A 16,535-nucleotide genomic window follows, 5' to 3' on the forward strand; every position below is an offset into this window, starting at 1 on the left:
TAAGCATTCTAAGAAAGAAAACTTTACATTAAGCAACATTAGTATGATGGTGTTATGAAATCAAATTGTAAAATCAAGATACTAATGAATTCTCAATGAATAGCCAATTGTTTAGTTCTACCTCTGGGAAACGTGATGATTACATCTCTCTCTTAATTTCTATTATCAGTTTTAAAATATACATTCTTGTGCAGGTCTGTGGGGCAAATAAATATCAATATTTCTGCATTTCTTAAGAAGTAACTTTAAACTTTAGACACTATAATCTGACTGGAAATTCTCCATTTGAGGGAAATGTAATATATGTTGAATATGTCAAAGGTTTTAGGCAGTAAAGGAACATCTTTTGTATTAGAATGCCCTCAAAATCAACAGATTTTAAGACCAGAGAAACTCTCTCTGCATGTAGTCATGAATGACTATCAGCAATGAGTCAGAAGTGATCTTCACAAACAACTTAAGTGTATAACATATATGAACCTCAGCTGCTCTTTCTTTTATTCCAAAACACAGAAAACGTAAAACCCAAACACTAAATATTGCTTTTTTATTCTCCTCTCGTGCTTTCTATGGATGTCTATTGGAATGATAGGCTGAATAATTATGACAAAGATGAAAAATAAAAATAGTGATTTAAATAAATGAAGAGAATACATAGGAAATTAAACAAGCTTACCATGATGAACCCTATGATGACTAGGAGTATTTAAAATCCATTCCAAAGGACCCACATTATCAATGACCTATTTAAAAATAAAAGATTTATTTACAAACAGTGAAAAATATGTTTCATTAGAGTTGTATGTTTAAGTTCAAAGGTTTAACTCTGCTCAAAGTAAAACAAAAAATCACATGACTATTCTGAGATATACTACAATTGTCAGATTAGAAAAATAAATATAGTACCATACTCAAAAACTTGATTTAAATGTAATATATAACATGAGGAATAGTAGCATAATATGAGAAAAATTATATTTTACATATCTCATTTTCCCATTTTAAAAGGAGAAAGAATAATACTATCTTTATAATATATTTATGAAGATTGAAATATTATAATGTTAACATATTATATTTGCCAGAGACTACTCATCTCATATTTATACAATTTTATATAAAACAAGAAAGAAACACACTATCACTTTCATTTCCATTCATAATAGTGCCATAGAAATTCAAATTTCTTGGAGCCGACTTAACTAAAGTATAAAGATGAATACAAAGAAAACTATAAAACAATGCTTCAAGAAATAAAAGAAAATACAAGAAAATGGAGACAAATACTGTACTCATGGATTGGGAGGATTAACATCATTAAAATAGCAAACTTCCTAAAACATTGTACAGATTTAATGCAAGTCCTCTAAGGATACACATTTCATTCTTCAAAAAAAGTGGATCAAACCCTCCTGAAATTTATTTGAAACATTAAAACGCCAGAGAATAACCAAGGCAATTCTAAGGAAAAAGAAGATGGGAGGCATCACTTTCCCCAACTTTAAATTATGCTACAAAGCAAGTCATTAGAACAGCATAGTATTGGAATAAATACAGACCCTAGGATCGATGAAATAGACATGAGTATTCAGAGAATGTTCTCAGACATACAATCAATTAATCTTTGATAAAGTGTAAAGAAACACAAAATGGAGTAAGGAAAGCTTCTTCAACAAGTGGTGTTGAGACAACTTGTCAGCCACATGCATAAAAGTGAACTCGGACCTTCATATAACTGCATGCACAAAAGTAAATTCAAATACATAAATGACTTTGATATAAAACCCAGAACCATAAAGTAATAGAAGCACACATAGGTAAAACACTCCATGTCACTGCAACTAAAGACATCTTCAAGGAAGAAACACCCCTGTCCAAGCAGGTGGAAGCAGTGATAAACAAATGAGACTATGTTAAACTGAGAAGCTTCTGCATCTCAAAGGAAATAGTATACAAAGGCCACTCACAGAATGGAAGAAACTATTCATCCAATACCCATCAGATAAGGGGCTAATATCTAAGATATACAAGGTACTGACAGCACTTAACAAGAAAATTATCTAACCCTATCAAAAAACGGGGAAAAGAAATGAACAGAAACTTCCTCAAAAAAGAAATACAGATGGCCAAAAGGGTCAAAACTGCTCCACTTCCCTAATCATCAGAGAGATGCAAATCAGAACAGCAATTATGTACCATCTCACACAATAGAGATGAGGTTTGAAAGGACCAGCACATGATATAAAGGTTACCATAAAGTTTGATGAGTGTAGTTAGAGAAATAACTACACCAACAATTATCATGATAATGATAGTGATTGAGAGAAACAAAGTGCCTGTCTTGAAGTCAGGCAGGTAGTGGGGGAAGAAGAATTGGTGGTGGGAAGTTTGCACAAGTGAAGGAAGTGTACATTTTTATGACTAAAACCCAACTATAGACATTTATAATCATGGTGATTAATAAAATATATTAATAAAATAAATTTTATGTCAATTAATCATTAATTTTAATAATTGATAATTATCAAATTAATGTTATTGGTAATTGATAGATATTAATTATTATTTGTTTTAATTAATTGTTTTGTAGCAATGATTTATTATAGAGGTGTATCTATTCCATCAACATGATGCTGAGATTTTTAAATAAAATATTTTCTTTATACAAACTATCAGCCATTCGTAGAGACAGAATTCAAAGTCAAATAAACAGATTTTATTTCTACAATTCAACATACTTTAAAATCCTAGTGTATCAACTTCATGATATTATCTTTCATAATTTCTCAGTAAGAATGCCTCATGCTAGTCAGTGTAAAATGTAAGGAGTACAAGTAACTAGAGAGTTGTTAAAAAGAAAAGGAAAGAAAAAAAGAAGAAAGGAAAGAAAGAGAAAGAAAGAAAGAAAGAAAGAAAGAAAGAAAGAAAGAAAGAAAGAAAGAAAGAAAGAAAGAAAGAAAGAAAGAAAGAAAGATGAAAGAAAGAAAGATGAATGAAAGAAAGAAAAAAGAAAGAAGAAAGAAAGAGAGAAAGAGAGAAAGAAAGAAAGAAAGAAAGAAAGAAAGAAAGAAAGAAAGAAAGAAAGAAAGAAAGAAAGAAAGAAAGAAAGAAAGAAAGAAAGAAAGATGAAAGAAAGAAAGAAAGATGAATGAAAGAAAGAAAAAAGAAAGAAGAAAGACATAAAGAGAGAAAGAAAGAAAGAAAGAGAGAGATAAAGATAGAAAGAAAGAAAGAAAGAAAGAAAGAAAGAAATAAAGAAAGAAAGAAAGAAAGAAAGAAAGAAAGAAGAAAGAAAAGAAATAAAGAAAGAAGAAAGAAAGAAACAGACAAAGAAATAAAGAAAGAAAGAAAGAAAGAAAGAAAGAAAGATAAAGAAAGAAGAAGAAAGAAGAAAGAAAGATAAAGAAAGAAGAAGAAAGAAAGAAAAGAAAGAAAGAAGAAAGAAAGAAGAAAAGAAAAGAAAAGAAAAGAAAGAAAGAAAGAAAGAAAGAAAGAAAGAAAGAAAGAAAGATAAGAAAGAAAAAAGTCATTCTCGTGATTGAGAACCACTGTTAAGTCTGCCCATTGGCTAGAATTATAGACTCATCTAACTTTTAAAACAGAGGCCCATAGCTACAAATGTCAGGGATATATGTGTCTCACAGCTGTTGGGTTTCACAACTTATCCTCTTGAGACCTTTGGAAGGGGACCAACCCCGCTGAAGCCTTAACAACCATAAACATAAACCCTCCAACTGCCACCTTAACAATGGCCTAACTTCACTGCTTTTACACTAAGATCTGCAAAATACCTAAGCACCATAAACTCCAGGTATACTTGTGCGGGGGCTGACGTATTGGAGGGCCAACTGTTGCCTCTGTATTCACAAATCCCAGTAGCCTCTCACAGGAATCACTACTGAAACCATATGATCCATTAGCCCAGTTTCACAGATATTAGAAGTCCTTGACCACGTGACAGCTTCATAATTTTAATATTGACATCTCAGTAGGAATACACCAATTAGATGTAAAAATATCACAGAGGCCACATATACTCAACAAACTAAACCAAGAAAAAAAAAAAGATCAATTAGCAATAAACAACTTAGTAAATCTTCAGATAAAATGATGAAGTAATGACCCTATAATAAGATATGAAAATTTTCATGAATTTTCTTTGAATGAGTACCCTTCCCGAAACAATTTTATTATCAATTATTTGTAACAATCAATAGTAATTATATGCCAAGGAACAGGCTTAAGGGAGGTTGAAAAATGGTGAAAATGGTGAAAAAAATATTACACTGGTAGTAAGACAGATGTTGGAACATTGAATGCTAGAAATAACTGAAATATGAGTAAGTCTCTAAATCTTGGTATTCAAAATAAATTAATTTATTTAAAATTAAATAATAACTTTTGTAAGATTCTTGTTCTAATACTGGGTAATTCTGCAACTTTCAAAACTGTTGTTTTAATTTTAATTCTTCTATAAATGGGTGCAGAGAACAAAATACTTTGTTTTCCTATGTCTTATTTTGAAAAAGAGTACTTTAAAATCTAACACTAAGCAGACAGAGCCATTGTGATATATAATATATATAATGTGTATCACATTATATATTATGTGGATGATATATATATGTGCAAAGGAAAACTACCTAATGCTAAGAAAAAATAAAAATATTGAGTTACATAAATACAGTATAAAAGCAATGGCAAATTATTTTGCTACTAAATATTTGGAACTTTAAGATAATGCTTAAGAAATGAATATTAACTACAGTAAATATTTATATTTGGGATGGACACACCCTGAGCAGTACTTCAGACTATTTCTGATGAAGTGTTCCAGAGGTCCCAAATAACAGTGTTGTGCTCAAAAGCATTTACTCTTTGCCTCATCTTCCTAGTCCAAAATCAAAATGATTTTTGAATCAAATTGTTTAAAAAAATGTATTTCTTTTTTTTATGTTAAAAAAGTGCTCAAAAACACTTAAAGGTGAACTTCAAATTAAGAAATAGATACCCCAGAAATGAACAATACTGCTTGGCTTAAAAAGTTTTAATTGATTCCTAGTTTCCAACCATGCTTCTAGCTTGCAGTACTTTCTGTGTTAGGATTTAGGATTTAATTAGGCGTTGGCCATTTCTTTTTTTTTTTTCTTCTGTTTTTTTTTGTTTGTTTGTTTCTGTTTTTGTTTTTTGTTTTTTTTTTTTTTGATTTTTTGTTTTTGCTCCACAGCCTGTGACACTCCGGGGTTACTCCTGGCTATGGGTTCAGAAATCACTCCTGGCTTGGGGGACTATTTGGGATGCCAGGGGATAGAACCGTGGTCAGTCCCAGGTCAGTCGCGTGCATGGCAAATATCCTACCGCTGCCCCACCACTCCGACACTGGCTTTGGCTATTTCTGATATTGAAACATCTAATCTATAATAGTTCTACAAAGCAACTGAAGTAACCTCACCCTAAGCTTATGGGGTCCTGCACCCTTTTTAAAAAGAACCCAAAGGAGGGTTATACAGTCTCATTTCATTCCTTCACAGGCTGAATCAGTAGATGTAGAAGATAGCTTCGTGGAGTAGATGTTTTTGTTGTGATTGAATGGAAAAGAAAGTTGGTATAAATGGTGCATTTATGTATCAGTGGATAGGTGATTGTAAATAAAAATAATTCCACATCATATAGGATTTACATTGTTTTGCACTAAGAGAAAACTGTGTGTTGAGAAGAAAGTTGATAGACAATGAGAAAGTTGGGTTTCTCAGCAGCCAGTATGAATTATGTAAATTTTAAATTCTCTCACTTTTTTGTCCTCTCTTATTTTCTAGCCTTATATCATATTCTATACCAATTACTTAGTTCTCAAAAAATCTGTATAATGAATTCTAAGTAGACTTTTTGGCAGTTAACTCATTAATACATTAATCAATGTTTCTTTTTATCACTTCAAGAATTCAAACAACTTTGGCTACTTAACCCTTCTATATGAAAAGTCTTAAAGACAGTTCACCTTTAAATAGAGTATTAGTGGACTGATGGGGTGATTGTAAGTAAAAATAATTCCACATAATATAGGATTTACATCATTTGTTTTGCTCTGAGAGAAAACTACTTGTTTAGAAGAAAGTTGATAGACAATGAAGAAGTTGGGTTTCTCAGCAGCCAGAATGTTGAAATATGATGATTTGGTCACTCTTTGTATCACTGGCAGAGAACCAGATGGGAAAGGAGAAAATCATTTTATCCTTGTTTGTCTCTTTGGTGCCAAACATATGCTACAAAAACAGAGAACAAAAGGGAATAGAGGAGACTGTGCTGACTGGCTTCTGCATCCCAGATGCATTTTTGGGCCTTGGTCTTGTGGATGTGTGGCCAGAATCAAAGCCACACAAATGGTGAGTGCATTCAGATGATTGGAGCTTTAGTGGAATGCATTATTACTAGTTTTCACATCAATCTCTTTTTCTTAGAGCAGAACCATTGGATGGGGCAGGCTAAAGCATGATAATAGCGATATTAAAACTTTGTCCTATCATATTTATTTTAGTAAATTAACAACCATAGTTACATTTTCTAGCTATTCCTATAAGTACCTTAGATTCAGGAAGACCACCTTGTTGGTGAGATGATTCACTATTCTGACAACTCAGTTTGAAATCTCTTTTGTAGTAAAGCTCTTCTGATGCAAAAGTTAGGGAGAATTCATTAATATTTAAAAAGGACTTAACATAACAACTTAATTAGTGACCACTTCTGCAAATTTAGTCAGTTAGCAATTCAACCACATCTAGCTTTGAATCACTTCCTGAATAATATGATCTGTGAGAATGGTTGCGGCTTTCTCATTTCTGAAATAATTTACATCTCTTGTTTTATTAAGCTTTAGAGGAAGGAACAGAAATAATGGACTGTTAAAATATATATTCTCTCTCTATATATATAGAGACCCTAATATAACATAGTCAAATATTTTATTATTTAAAAAAGCCTAACAACATAGCTGGGATAATTAAATTACTCATTAGAAGTCCTAGTGTCTCCTCAGTTTTAGCTCAGTAATCTATGTTTTAGTGATCTTGCTTTTTTAGATGATATCTTTCCATTAAATAAAAAAAATCTAAAATTTTATACTTTTCTTGACAAATCATAAACAAATGTCTACATGTTTTCTATATCAAGTAAAATAATTTCTTTTATTTATTTATTTACTTAGTTTTTGGGCCTCACCCAGTGACGCTCAGGGGTTACTCCTGGCTTTGTGCTCAGAATCCCTTGGGGGATCATATCAAACACCAGCCCTGCGTTATCCGCATGCAAGGCAAAAGCCCTACCACTGTGCTGTCATTCCGGGTCCATAAAATAACTTCTTGAAATAAAATTAGAGAGATGATAGGGGGAGAAGGACATAGTGAGGGGGAGAGAGAGATAGAAAAGAGAGAGTGAGAGAGAGAGATTTCCTAGAGAAAGCTTGGGATTATCTACAGTGGAAAACAAGCAGAGAAGAAAAAGATAAATAAGTGTTCAGAAGTGAAAAAAAAAAGATGTGTGGACAAATTTCTCTGCAAATGCTTATTGGCTACATTTAAGTAGCCAATTTACTTATCCCAAATATTTACAGAACCCGGGGATTTATACTTCTTAACTGTCCTTCAAAGAATATGAAGTACTTCTGTTGCTTAGGTCTTTGATGTATAAGACTCGGTCTCATAGCCTGTCATTTAATGTCAGGAATTTATACCCCGATTAACATGAATACCTAGAAAAGAGGCATGGATATAAGGTTTAGGAGGTAAGGAACACCCTTAATTTGGAAGGTGTGGTTAGGCCACATCCGGCAAAACTTGGGTTTTACACCTGCTTTGGTACTCAGGAATTATTCCTGGTGCTAGGGGATCATATGGGATGCAGAGGATTGAACCGAGTTCAACTGTAAAAATCAGGTGATATATCTTCTGTATTATGAGTCTCAATGTGGAATCCCTGAATTACATGAGGCATACTCAATGTGTCCATGTGTAATTTTTTGAGAAATATTTATTGTACTTCTTTTACAATATAAAATAACATGTGCTGAAACAAAGAACCAGCTTTCTAAAGAAAGCACTTTAGATTATTTCCATTATCCTTATTTTGTTATAATGTAGATTTCATTTTCATATTATTTAAATCATGAGGATGAATTTGTCATCCAAATTTCAATTTGAACATTTTTGACAATCTCTAAAGAATGATGTTTTTCAAATAGATAATTTCTTATAGTTTTCCGCATTACTGACAAAAATAATTTTACAAAATTTCCAGCAACTAAATAATAATATATTAAAATATTAGTGGTAATTGACATATAAACATCCTGGACTATTGTAATATTCTCTCAGTACAGTGTTTTGGGGCTTCAAATTTACTGAAAGAAATTAGAAATGAAAAATTGTCACCCTATCACCTAATGACTCATTCTTGTGATCTGGCTACCACTTACTTTATAGCCTCATTTTGACTGAATTGAATGATCAGAGACTGAAATGTCCACTATATCTAGAGCTCTCTATTTAGAAATGTGAATGCTAGGGATCCCAAGTCAAATAGTCAAATTCCTATCCTAAATTTTGTTCATCCAGAATTTAACTACCAATATATATATTGGTATATATATATTGGTATATATATATATATATATATACATATATATATATATGTATGTATGTATATTGGTTTGGAGGCCACACCCAGTGACGCTCAAGGGTTAAGCCTGGCTTTGAGATAAGAAATCACTCCTGGCTTGGAACATCTAGGGATCAAGGTTAGACATCTAGGTTAGCACATGCAAGGCAATAGCCCTACAGCTTGTGCCACCATTCCAGCCTCACCAATAAATATCCTGATGTTGATTGGAAGCTGAGCCAACAACATAAGTCACAATTGGCACATATTTGATAGGACCTTAGTTGTATGCATGTGAATTATAAACTATATTACTTATAATAAAACAAAGTAGACATAAAGACATCAATAAGAAAATGTTAAGGGGTCAGAGAGATAGCATGGAAGTAGGGCATTTGCCTTGCATGCAGAAGGACGGTGGTTCAAATCCAGGGATCCCAAATGGTCCCCTGAGCCTGCCAGGAGCAATTTCTGAGAATAAAGCCAGGAGTAACCCCCGAGCTTTGCCGGTGTGACCCATAAACAAAAACAAAACAAAACAAACAAAAACAAAAACCAAACCAAAACAAAGCTGTTAAGGAGTTCTTTTGAGATCAGCACCTAAACACTGTGGAAAGAAAATTCTGCTGGCACTAAACTGCAGGAAAGTCATAGCATAGACCTTTTCTACCTCCTAAGTGTTTTCAGAATCTTGGGTGGTTTTTTCCAAGAAATCCTGTCTTAAGGCAAGAGTATTGGCCTTTATATATCTATATCAGTTCAACCAGAAGTCCTCCACAAACTTCTTGCATGCAAATATCCACTTCAGAATCATAAATCTAACATTATTAAGATTTCAGGTACACAGAGCTAGAAAGTTAACTGAAGGTCAGTTCATTCTCCTGCAAAAGGCATAACAGTTTCACTGATCTTTAACTCATTTCTTGTGAAAATTAAATGGAAAGTGTTTGTATTTGCATATAAATGTAATTATGGTTTTGTTGGAAATGCCTGAGGAATATTGTTGACTGAGAAATATTGTTGGCACAAGTTTTTTTTTTTATTATACCTATATATTCGAGTATAACCTGACCCCCTCTTCTAATTTTACTCTAAAATATTGGGAAAATTTAGTGACTCGAGTATAAACCAAGCTGGAAAATGCAGCAGCCATTGGAAAATTTCAAAAATAAAAATATATACCCAAACACTTATAATAATTCAGAAATTATTAGGTTTAATATTTTTTAATATTTATTGCTAAAGAAAAACTATAAACTAGCAACAATAATTTAAAACTTTAAATAAAGTGCATAAAGCTGTAGCTTAGCAGATAGGCAAGCTAAATCACAAAGGTTAAAATCCTTCAAAACTGGATTTCTTCTCCTCATCCTCATCATCTGTATGTCCAAACAGAGCTTCAGCTGTATCTGATGTGAGGGTATCAGCAAAGACATTGTCATCATCACTGAGTTCACAGATATCATCATCACTGCTTTCGATCTCATACAAAGTGCAGAATATTGTGGGTTAAATAGTTCAGTGACATACAGTTCAGTTCAGCCACCTACCTCTTCAGCTCAGCCTTGACTTGTGGACTGTGCTGAAGCTCTGCCCGCTGCAGCAAACTGCAGAAGACAACTGGAGACTACGTGCATTTGATTCGGTGCCGGAGTACAGATTCAAATAACTTGTATGACCCGAGTTTAAGCCAGTTTCGGGTTTTTCGGCACAAATTTTGTTCTGGACAGACTCGACTTATACTCCAGTATATACGGTAAATAGAAATGGAATCTTGAAAAAAAATTAAGGAACATAAGCTAAAGACAGTAAGAACGTAAGGTACTTTGACTTGCTTGTGACTAACCCCATTTCAGTTTCTGGTACCAGGTATATGTGTGTGTGTGTGTGTGTGTGTGTGTGTGTGTGTGTATGTGTGTGTGTGTGTGTGTGTGTGTGTGTGAGAGAGAGAGAGAGAGAGACAGAGAGAGACAGAGACAGAGAGAGACAGGGAGACAGAGAGAGACAGAGAGACAGAGACAGAGAGACAGAGAGAGAAAGAGAGAGAGTATTATGGTGGTACGTTCCATATTTGTGACCAATTCCCGTTCTATCTTTATAATTTCAGTGGTGACTGGTGGGAATAATTCCTAAGTACAGAGAGTAGGATATAAGCCTGAACATCACACACTGTGGCCCCAAATCCCTGAGATAAACAAGAAAAAAGAAAGTCCCATACTCAAATGGCACCCGAGCATGGCTAGAGGTCATCCCTAATTACAAAGCCAAGAATAGACCCTATCAGATATGCAACGTGAAAATTATTTTAAAGAAGAGATATACATTTACAAAATTGTACTGTGTTTATCAATAGTCAGTTATTCTTTTTATTTATAAGAAATTTATTACATAATTGAACTTGTGAATTTTAAATTTATGTGTTTTTAAGGACCAACTTTAGTGTAACCAACCTGAAAGAAATTTTCACTGGGAAATTCATGAGCTAAGTATTTGTGGTAAATTGAATAATTAACTACCTGCTAGGAACAATTGTAGTTATTTTCTATAAAATAAAAATAGTTATTTCTCTATAAAATAATCTTCTATTAAGAAGATTACATGAAAAATTATTTCTATATACCTTTCAATAAAATGGAAAAAATAAATATCACCTAAAGTTTAACTCTGTTGCATCAAAATAAATATTCTAAGTAATGTCATATCTAAAATTTTTAATAGAAATAAAATGAAGTTATCTAGTACATACTGTTTTAAATTTTTATGCTAAATTGTTCTGACTGAGAAGTATTAATTGGTCATAAATTTATAGATCAACTAAGAGTACAGAGATATGAAGGTCAAGGGGAGACCATGAGTTATTTGTAACAGCAATTATTTCAAGTCAACATTACTTTGTTAGACTTGCTTATAAATGTGCTTCCTCTCCACTTTCAAGTTATGGTTTTAGAAAAGACTGTATTAAAACCAATCCTATTATTTTGTCAAATTTATAAATATTGAGATTATTTAATTTATTGGATTATATTTCAATTCTTCAATCATTTTATTGGCAATTGCATACTAAAAATAACACAAAATATTACTAGAAGTACATAAGAATCCTTATAATCACTTCTAAAAAGAAGTCATGAGCTTAGAGTTAATTATAAGCTGTAACCAAATATGAAATGCTTGCAAATATTCATGCTTCCTGTCTGAGAAAAAAATATAATAGGGAAAACATGTTCAAAGAAGCATATGTTTTACAGAATCCCTAGTACATGATGAATGTGCTAACAATATGACAAATTTTGAGGCAGACTCTGGTTGAGGCTGAAGTGAAACAAAATCTTAGTTTAAAAAAAACAACTGCATTCAAATTAGAATAGTTTCAAGTGAAGATATTGAATCTAACTGGGCTAGTCTGTTCTTTATGACAACATGATTGATGCTTCTGAGAGATCTATATATCCATAGGCCTCAGTGAGTCGATATGTTTGGTATTTACTGAAAATTTTAAGTCAGTACCTAGGGCAGTTTTTATCTGACATAAAAACCACCGTCTGTTTTATTTTTCTGAGAAGGATATGTTTAAAGTACATTCTGAAATGGTAATTTTAGGCAAAGTAGTGGCAGCTTTCAATATAAAACTAAACTACAATTAAACATATAGATCAAGATTAGCTTGCATTTTATTGATCAACATATTTTTATTCCCTCTTTAGCCTTTCCTTTATCCATCTCATTCTTTTTCTCTTTTCTTTTCTTTTAATTTTTTTTGGGGGAGCACACCTAGTGATGCTCAGGGTTTAAGATAAACACCCTACCTCTGTGATATCACTTAGGTCCCCTTTTCTTTTTCTATATTTTTCCTTACTTCCTTTTTATTTGCTCTCTTTTTTTTTACCTATATCTGAATTTATATAAAATTTGATGACTAAATCTTATCTATTTAAAGATTTAGAGATAGAAAACTAAAGGATAGTTTTCAACTTGTAAACTAGAAAACTCTCCCCTTTACTATTTCTTCCTTTTCCTCTCCCTCTCCCTCTCTCCTCTCTCACTGCATAACTCCCACTTCCTCTCCTTAAGGGATTATAAATTTATGCATATGATTTGAAAATGTCAATAACTAAATTCTAATATATTCTGATAAATTCTGATATATTCTCATATTTAGTCAGATTTATAGATTAAAACAAAAATAAAAGTGATAATGTAAAAATAATAAAAAGCGTACATATTTTATTTTAGCACATACATTTAGCACATACATTTATTAAAAATAGCTATTCTAATTTAATCCAGAATATTTTGAGCAGCAAATTACAATATTGTTTGTTTGTTTTTGTCACACCCAGGGATACTCAGGAGTTAATCTAGACTCCACACTCAGGAATTACTCCTACTAGTGTTTGGAGGACACAATGAAATGCTGGAGCTGAAACCAACATTAGCTATGTGCTAGGAAGCACTTTAACCCATCTCTCTGGCTGCAACTACAAGGTTTTTTTTTTTTTTTGAAAAAAACATTGAAAACAATTTGTTCTGATTGAAATAAATTGCATGTTCAACAAAAGTCTCATATTAAAAGTAACTTTTACATTTCCTAGGAGAGGAAAGACTTTAATTTTTCTCTTGAAAGGAAACTTTCTCTTAAAGTCCACTTTGCTTTTTCTTTTTTTTTCTTTTTTATGTTTTCTTGTTTTATTTTTATTTTTTAGATTATTTTCTCCTCTATCTTATATATATAAGATATATATACATATATATAAATAATATATAAATATATATATTATTTAAACACCTTGATTACATATATGATTGTGTTTAGGTTTCAGTCATGTAAAGAACACCACACATCATCAGTGCAACATTCCCATCACCAATGTCCCAAATCTCCCTCCTCCCCACCCAACCCCACCTGTACTCTAGATAGGCTTTCCATTTCCCTCATACATTCTCATTATTAGAACAGTTCAAAATGTAGTTATTTTTCTAACTAAACTCATCACTCTTTGTGGTGAGCTTTCTGAGGTGAGCTGGAACTTCCAGCTCTTTTCTCTTTTGTGTCTGAAAATTATTATTGCAAGAATGTCATTCATTTTTTTAAAACCCATAGATAAGTGAGACCATTCTGAATTTTTCTCTCTCTCTGATTTATTTCACTTAGCATAATAGATTCCATGTACATCCATGTATAGGAAAATTTCATGACTTCATCTCTCCTGACAGCTGCATAATATTCTATTGTGTATATGTCCAACAGTTTATTTAGCGGGTAGTCTGTTGAAGGGCATCTTGGTTATTTCCAGAGTCTTGCTATGGTAAATAGAGCTTCAATGAATATAGGTGTAAGGAAGGGATTTTTTATTCTATTTTTGTGTTCCTAGGGTATATTCCTAGAAGTGGTATAGCTGGATCTTAGGGGAGCTCAATTTCCAATTTTTGGAGGAATCTCCATATCACTTTCCATAAAGGTTGAACTAGATGGCATCACCACCACAGAGGATAAGAGTTTCTTTCTCTCCACATCCCCACCAACACTGTTTGTTTTCTTTCTTTGTGATATGTGCCAATCTCTGTGGCGTGAGGTGGTACCTCATAGTTGTATTTATTTGCATCTCCCTGATGATTAGTGATGTGGAGCATTTTTTCATCTGTCTTTTGGCCATTTGTATTTCTTCTTTATCAAAGTGTCTGTCAATTTCTTTTCCCCAATTTTTGATAGGATTAGATGTTTTTTTTTTTTTCTGGTGAAGTTCTGTCAGTGCCTTGTATACTTTGGAGATTAGCCCCTCATCAGATGGGTATAGAGTGAATAGTTTCTCCTACTCAGTGGGTGGCTTTTGTGACCTGGGTGCTATTTCCTTTGAGGTGCAGAACTTCTGAGCTTAATATATTCCCATCTGTTAATCTCTGCTTTCACTTGCTTGGAGAGTGCAGTTTCCTCCTTGAATATGCCTGTAGTCTCAATGTCCTGGAGTGTTTTGCCTACGTGTAGTTCTATATATCTTATGGTTCCAGGTCTGATATCGAGGTCGTTAATTCAATTGGATTTTGCCTTCATACATGATGTTAACTGGGGGGTCTAAGATCAATTTTTTGCAAGTGGCTAGCCAGTTTTGGCAACACCAATTGTTGAAGAGGCTTTCTTTGCTCCATTTAGGATATCTTGCTCCTTTATCAAAAATTAGGTGAATTTACATCTGGTGAACATTCTCTGAGTATTCAAGTCTATTCCACTGATCTGAGGGCCTGTCTTTATTCCAATACCATGCTGTTTTGATAACTATTGCTTTGTAGTAAAGTTTAAAGTTGGGGAAATTAATTCCTCTCATATACTTTTTCCCAATGATTGCTTTAGCTATTCTAGGGTGTTTACTATTCCAAATAAATTTTAAAAGTGCCAGATCCACTTCTATGAAGAATGTCACGGATATCTTTAGAGGGATCACATTAAATCTGTACAATGCTTTGGTGAGTATTGCCATTTTGATTATGTTAATCCTGCCAATCCTTGAGCAGGTTATGTGTTTCCATTTCCACCTGTCCTCCCTTATTTCTTGGAGCAGAGTTTTATAGTTTTCTTTGTATAGGTCCTTCACATTTTTAGTCAAGTTGATTCCAAGATATTTGAGTTTGTGTGGGCCGATATTTGATTACCGTTTTAATTTCATCAATAGTGATGGGGTGTTTAGATATGCTACATCCTCTACATTCACCATGGAAGACTATAAGAATCCAAGAATTTATCCATTTCTTCCAGGTGTAATTTTTAGTGGCACAGAGTTTCTGAAAGTAGTTTATGATTACCCTTTGACTCTCCTCCATATCAGTAGTGATTTCTTCTTTTTCATTCCTAATTCGAGTTATCAATTTGCTTTCTCTCTCTTTTTTGTTAGTTTTGCCAGAGGTCTATAAATCTTGTTTATTTTTTCGAAGAACCAACTTCTGCATTCGTTGATTTTTTGGAATCTTTTTTGGGTTTCCACTTCATTTATTTCTGCTCTCAGATTTTTTATTTTCTTTTGTCTCCCTACTTTTGGTTTCTTTTGTTGATAATTTTTTAATTCTATGAGTTGCATCATTAAGCTATTCTGGTAGGTCCCTTCTTCCTTCCTGATGTGTGCTTCCACACACTCAGTATTGCTTTTGCTATGTCCCATAAGTTCTGATAGTTTGTGTCTTTATTATCATTTGTTTCCAGGAAAGTTTTGATTTCCTCTTTGATTTCATCTTGGAAACACTGTTTATGCAGTATGAGGCTGTTTAACTTCCAGGTGCTAAAGTTTTTCTTCTGTGTCCCTTTGGAATTCACATATAATTTTAGAGCCTTGTGGTCAACAAAGGTAGCCTGAAAATTTTCTATCTTCTTGATATTATGGAAGTATGTTTTATGTGCCAGCATGTTGTCTATCCTGGAGAAAGTCCTATGTACGTTGGAGAAATACATGTACCATGTTTCTGGGGATGGAGTGTCCCATTTATATCTACTAGGCCTCTTTCTTCCATTTCAATTCTCAGGTCTAGTATATTCTTGTTGGGTTTCATTCTGGTTGACCTATCCAGTATTGACAAATCATGTTGAGGTTCTCAACAATTATTGTGTTTTTATTGATATTATTTTTCAGATTTGTCAACAATTGTATTAAATATTTTGCTGGTACTCATTCAGTGCATATATGTTTAGGAGAGTGATTTCTTCCTGCTGTACAAATCCCTTGATTAATACAAAATGTCCATATTTGTCCCTTACAACTTTCCTGAGTGTAAAGTTTGCATCATGTGATATTAGTATGGCCACTCCAGCTTTTTTATGGCTGTTGTTTGCTTGGATAATTTTCCTCCAGCCTTGTATTTTGAGTCAATGTTTATTCTGACTAATCAGGTGCATTTCTTGTAGG

General features: G+C 32.9%; 1 protein-coding gene across 1 annotated transcript in view; it reads right to left on the minus strand.

The window, feature by feature from the left end:
* AGMO (alkylglycerol monooxygenase) overlaps nucleotides 1-16,535 on the minus strand; it is a 355,078-nt gene that overhangs the window by 178,959 nt on the left and 159,584 nt on the right. The window contains exon 6 of the mRNA XM_049785698.1: nucleotides 677-743. Coding sequence (XP_049641655.1) covers nucleotides 677-743 — 67 coding nt within the window. The remainder of the gene's footprint in view (nucleotides 1-676; nucleotides 744-16,535) is intronic.

This window comes from Suncus etruscus, chromosome 13, assembly GCF_024139225.1.
Source record: "Suncus etruscus isolate mSunEtr1 chromosome 13, mSunEtr1.pri.cur, whole genome shotgun sequence".
In the NCBI taxonomy this organism is placed as follows: domain Eukaryota; kingdom Metazoa; phylum Chordata; class Mammalia; order Eulipotyphla; family Soricidae; genus Suncus; species Suncus etruscus.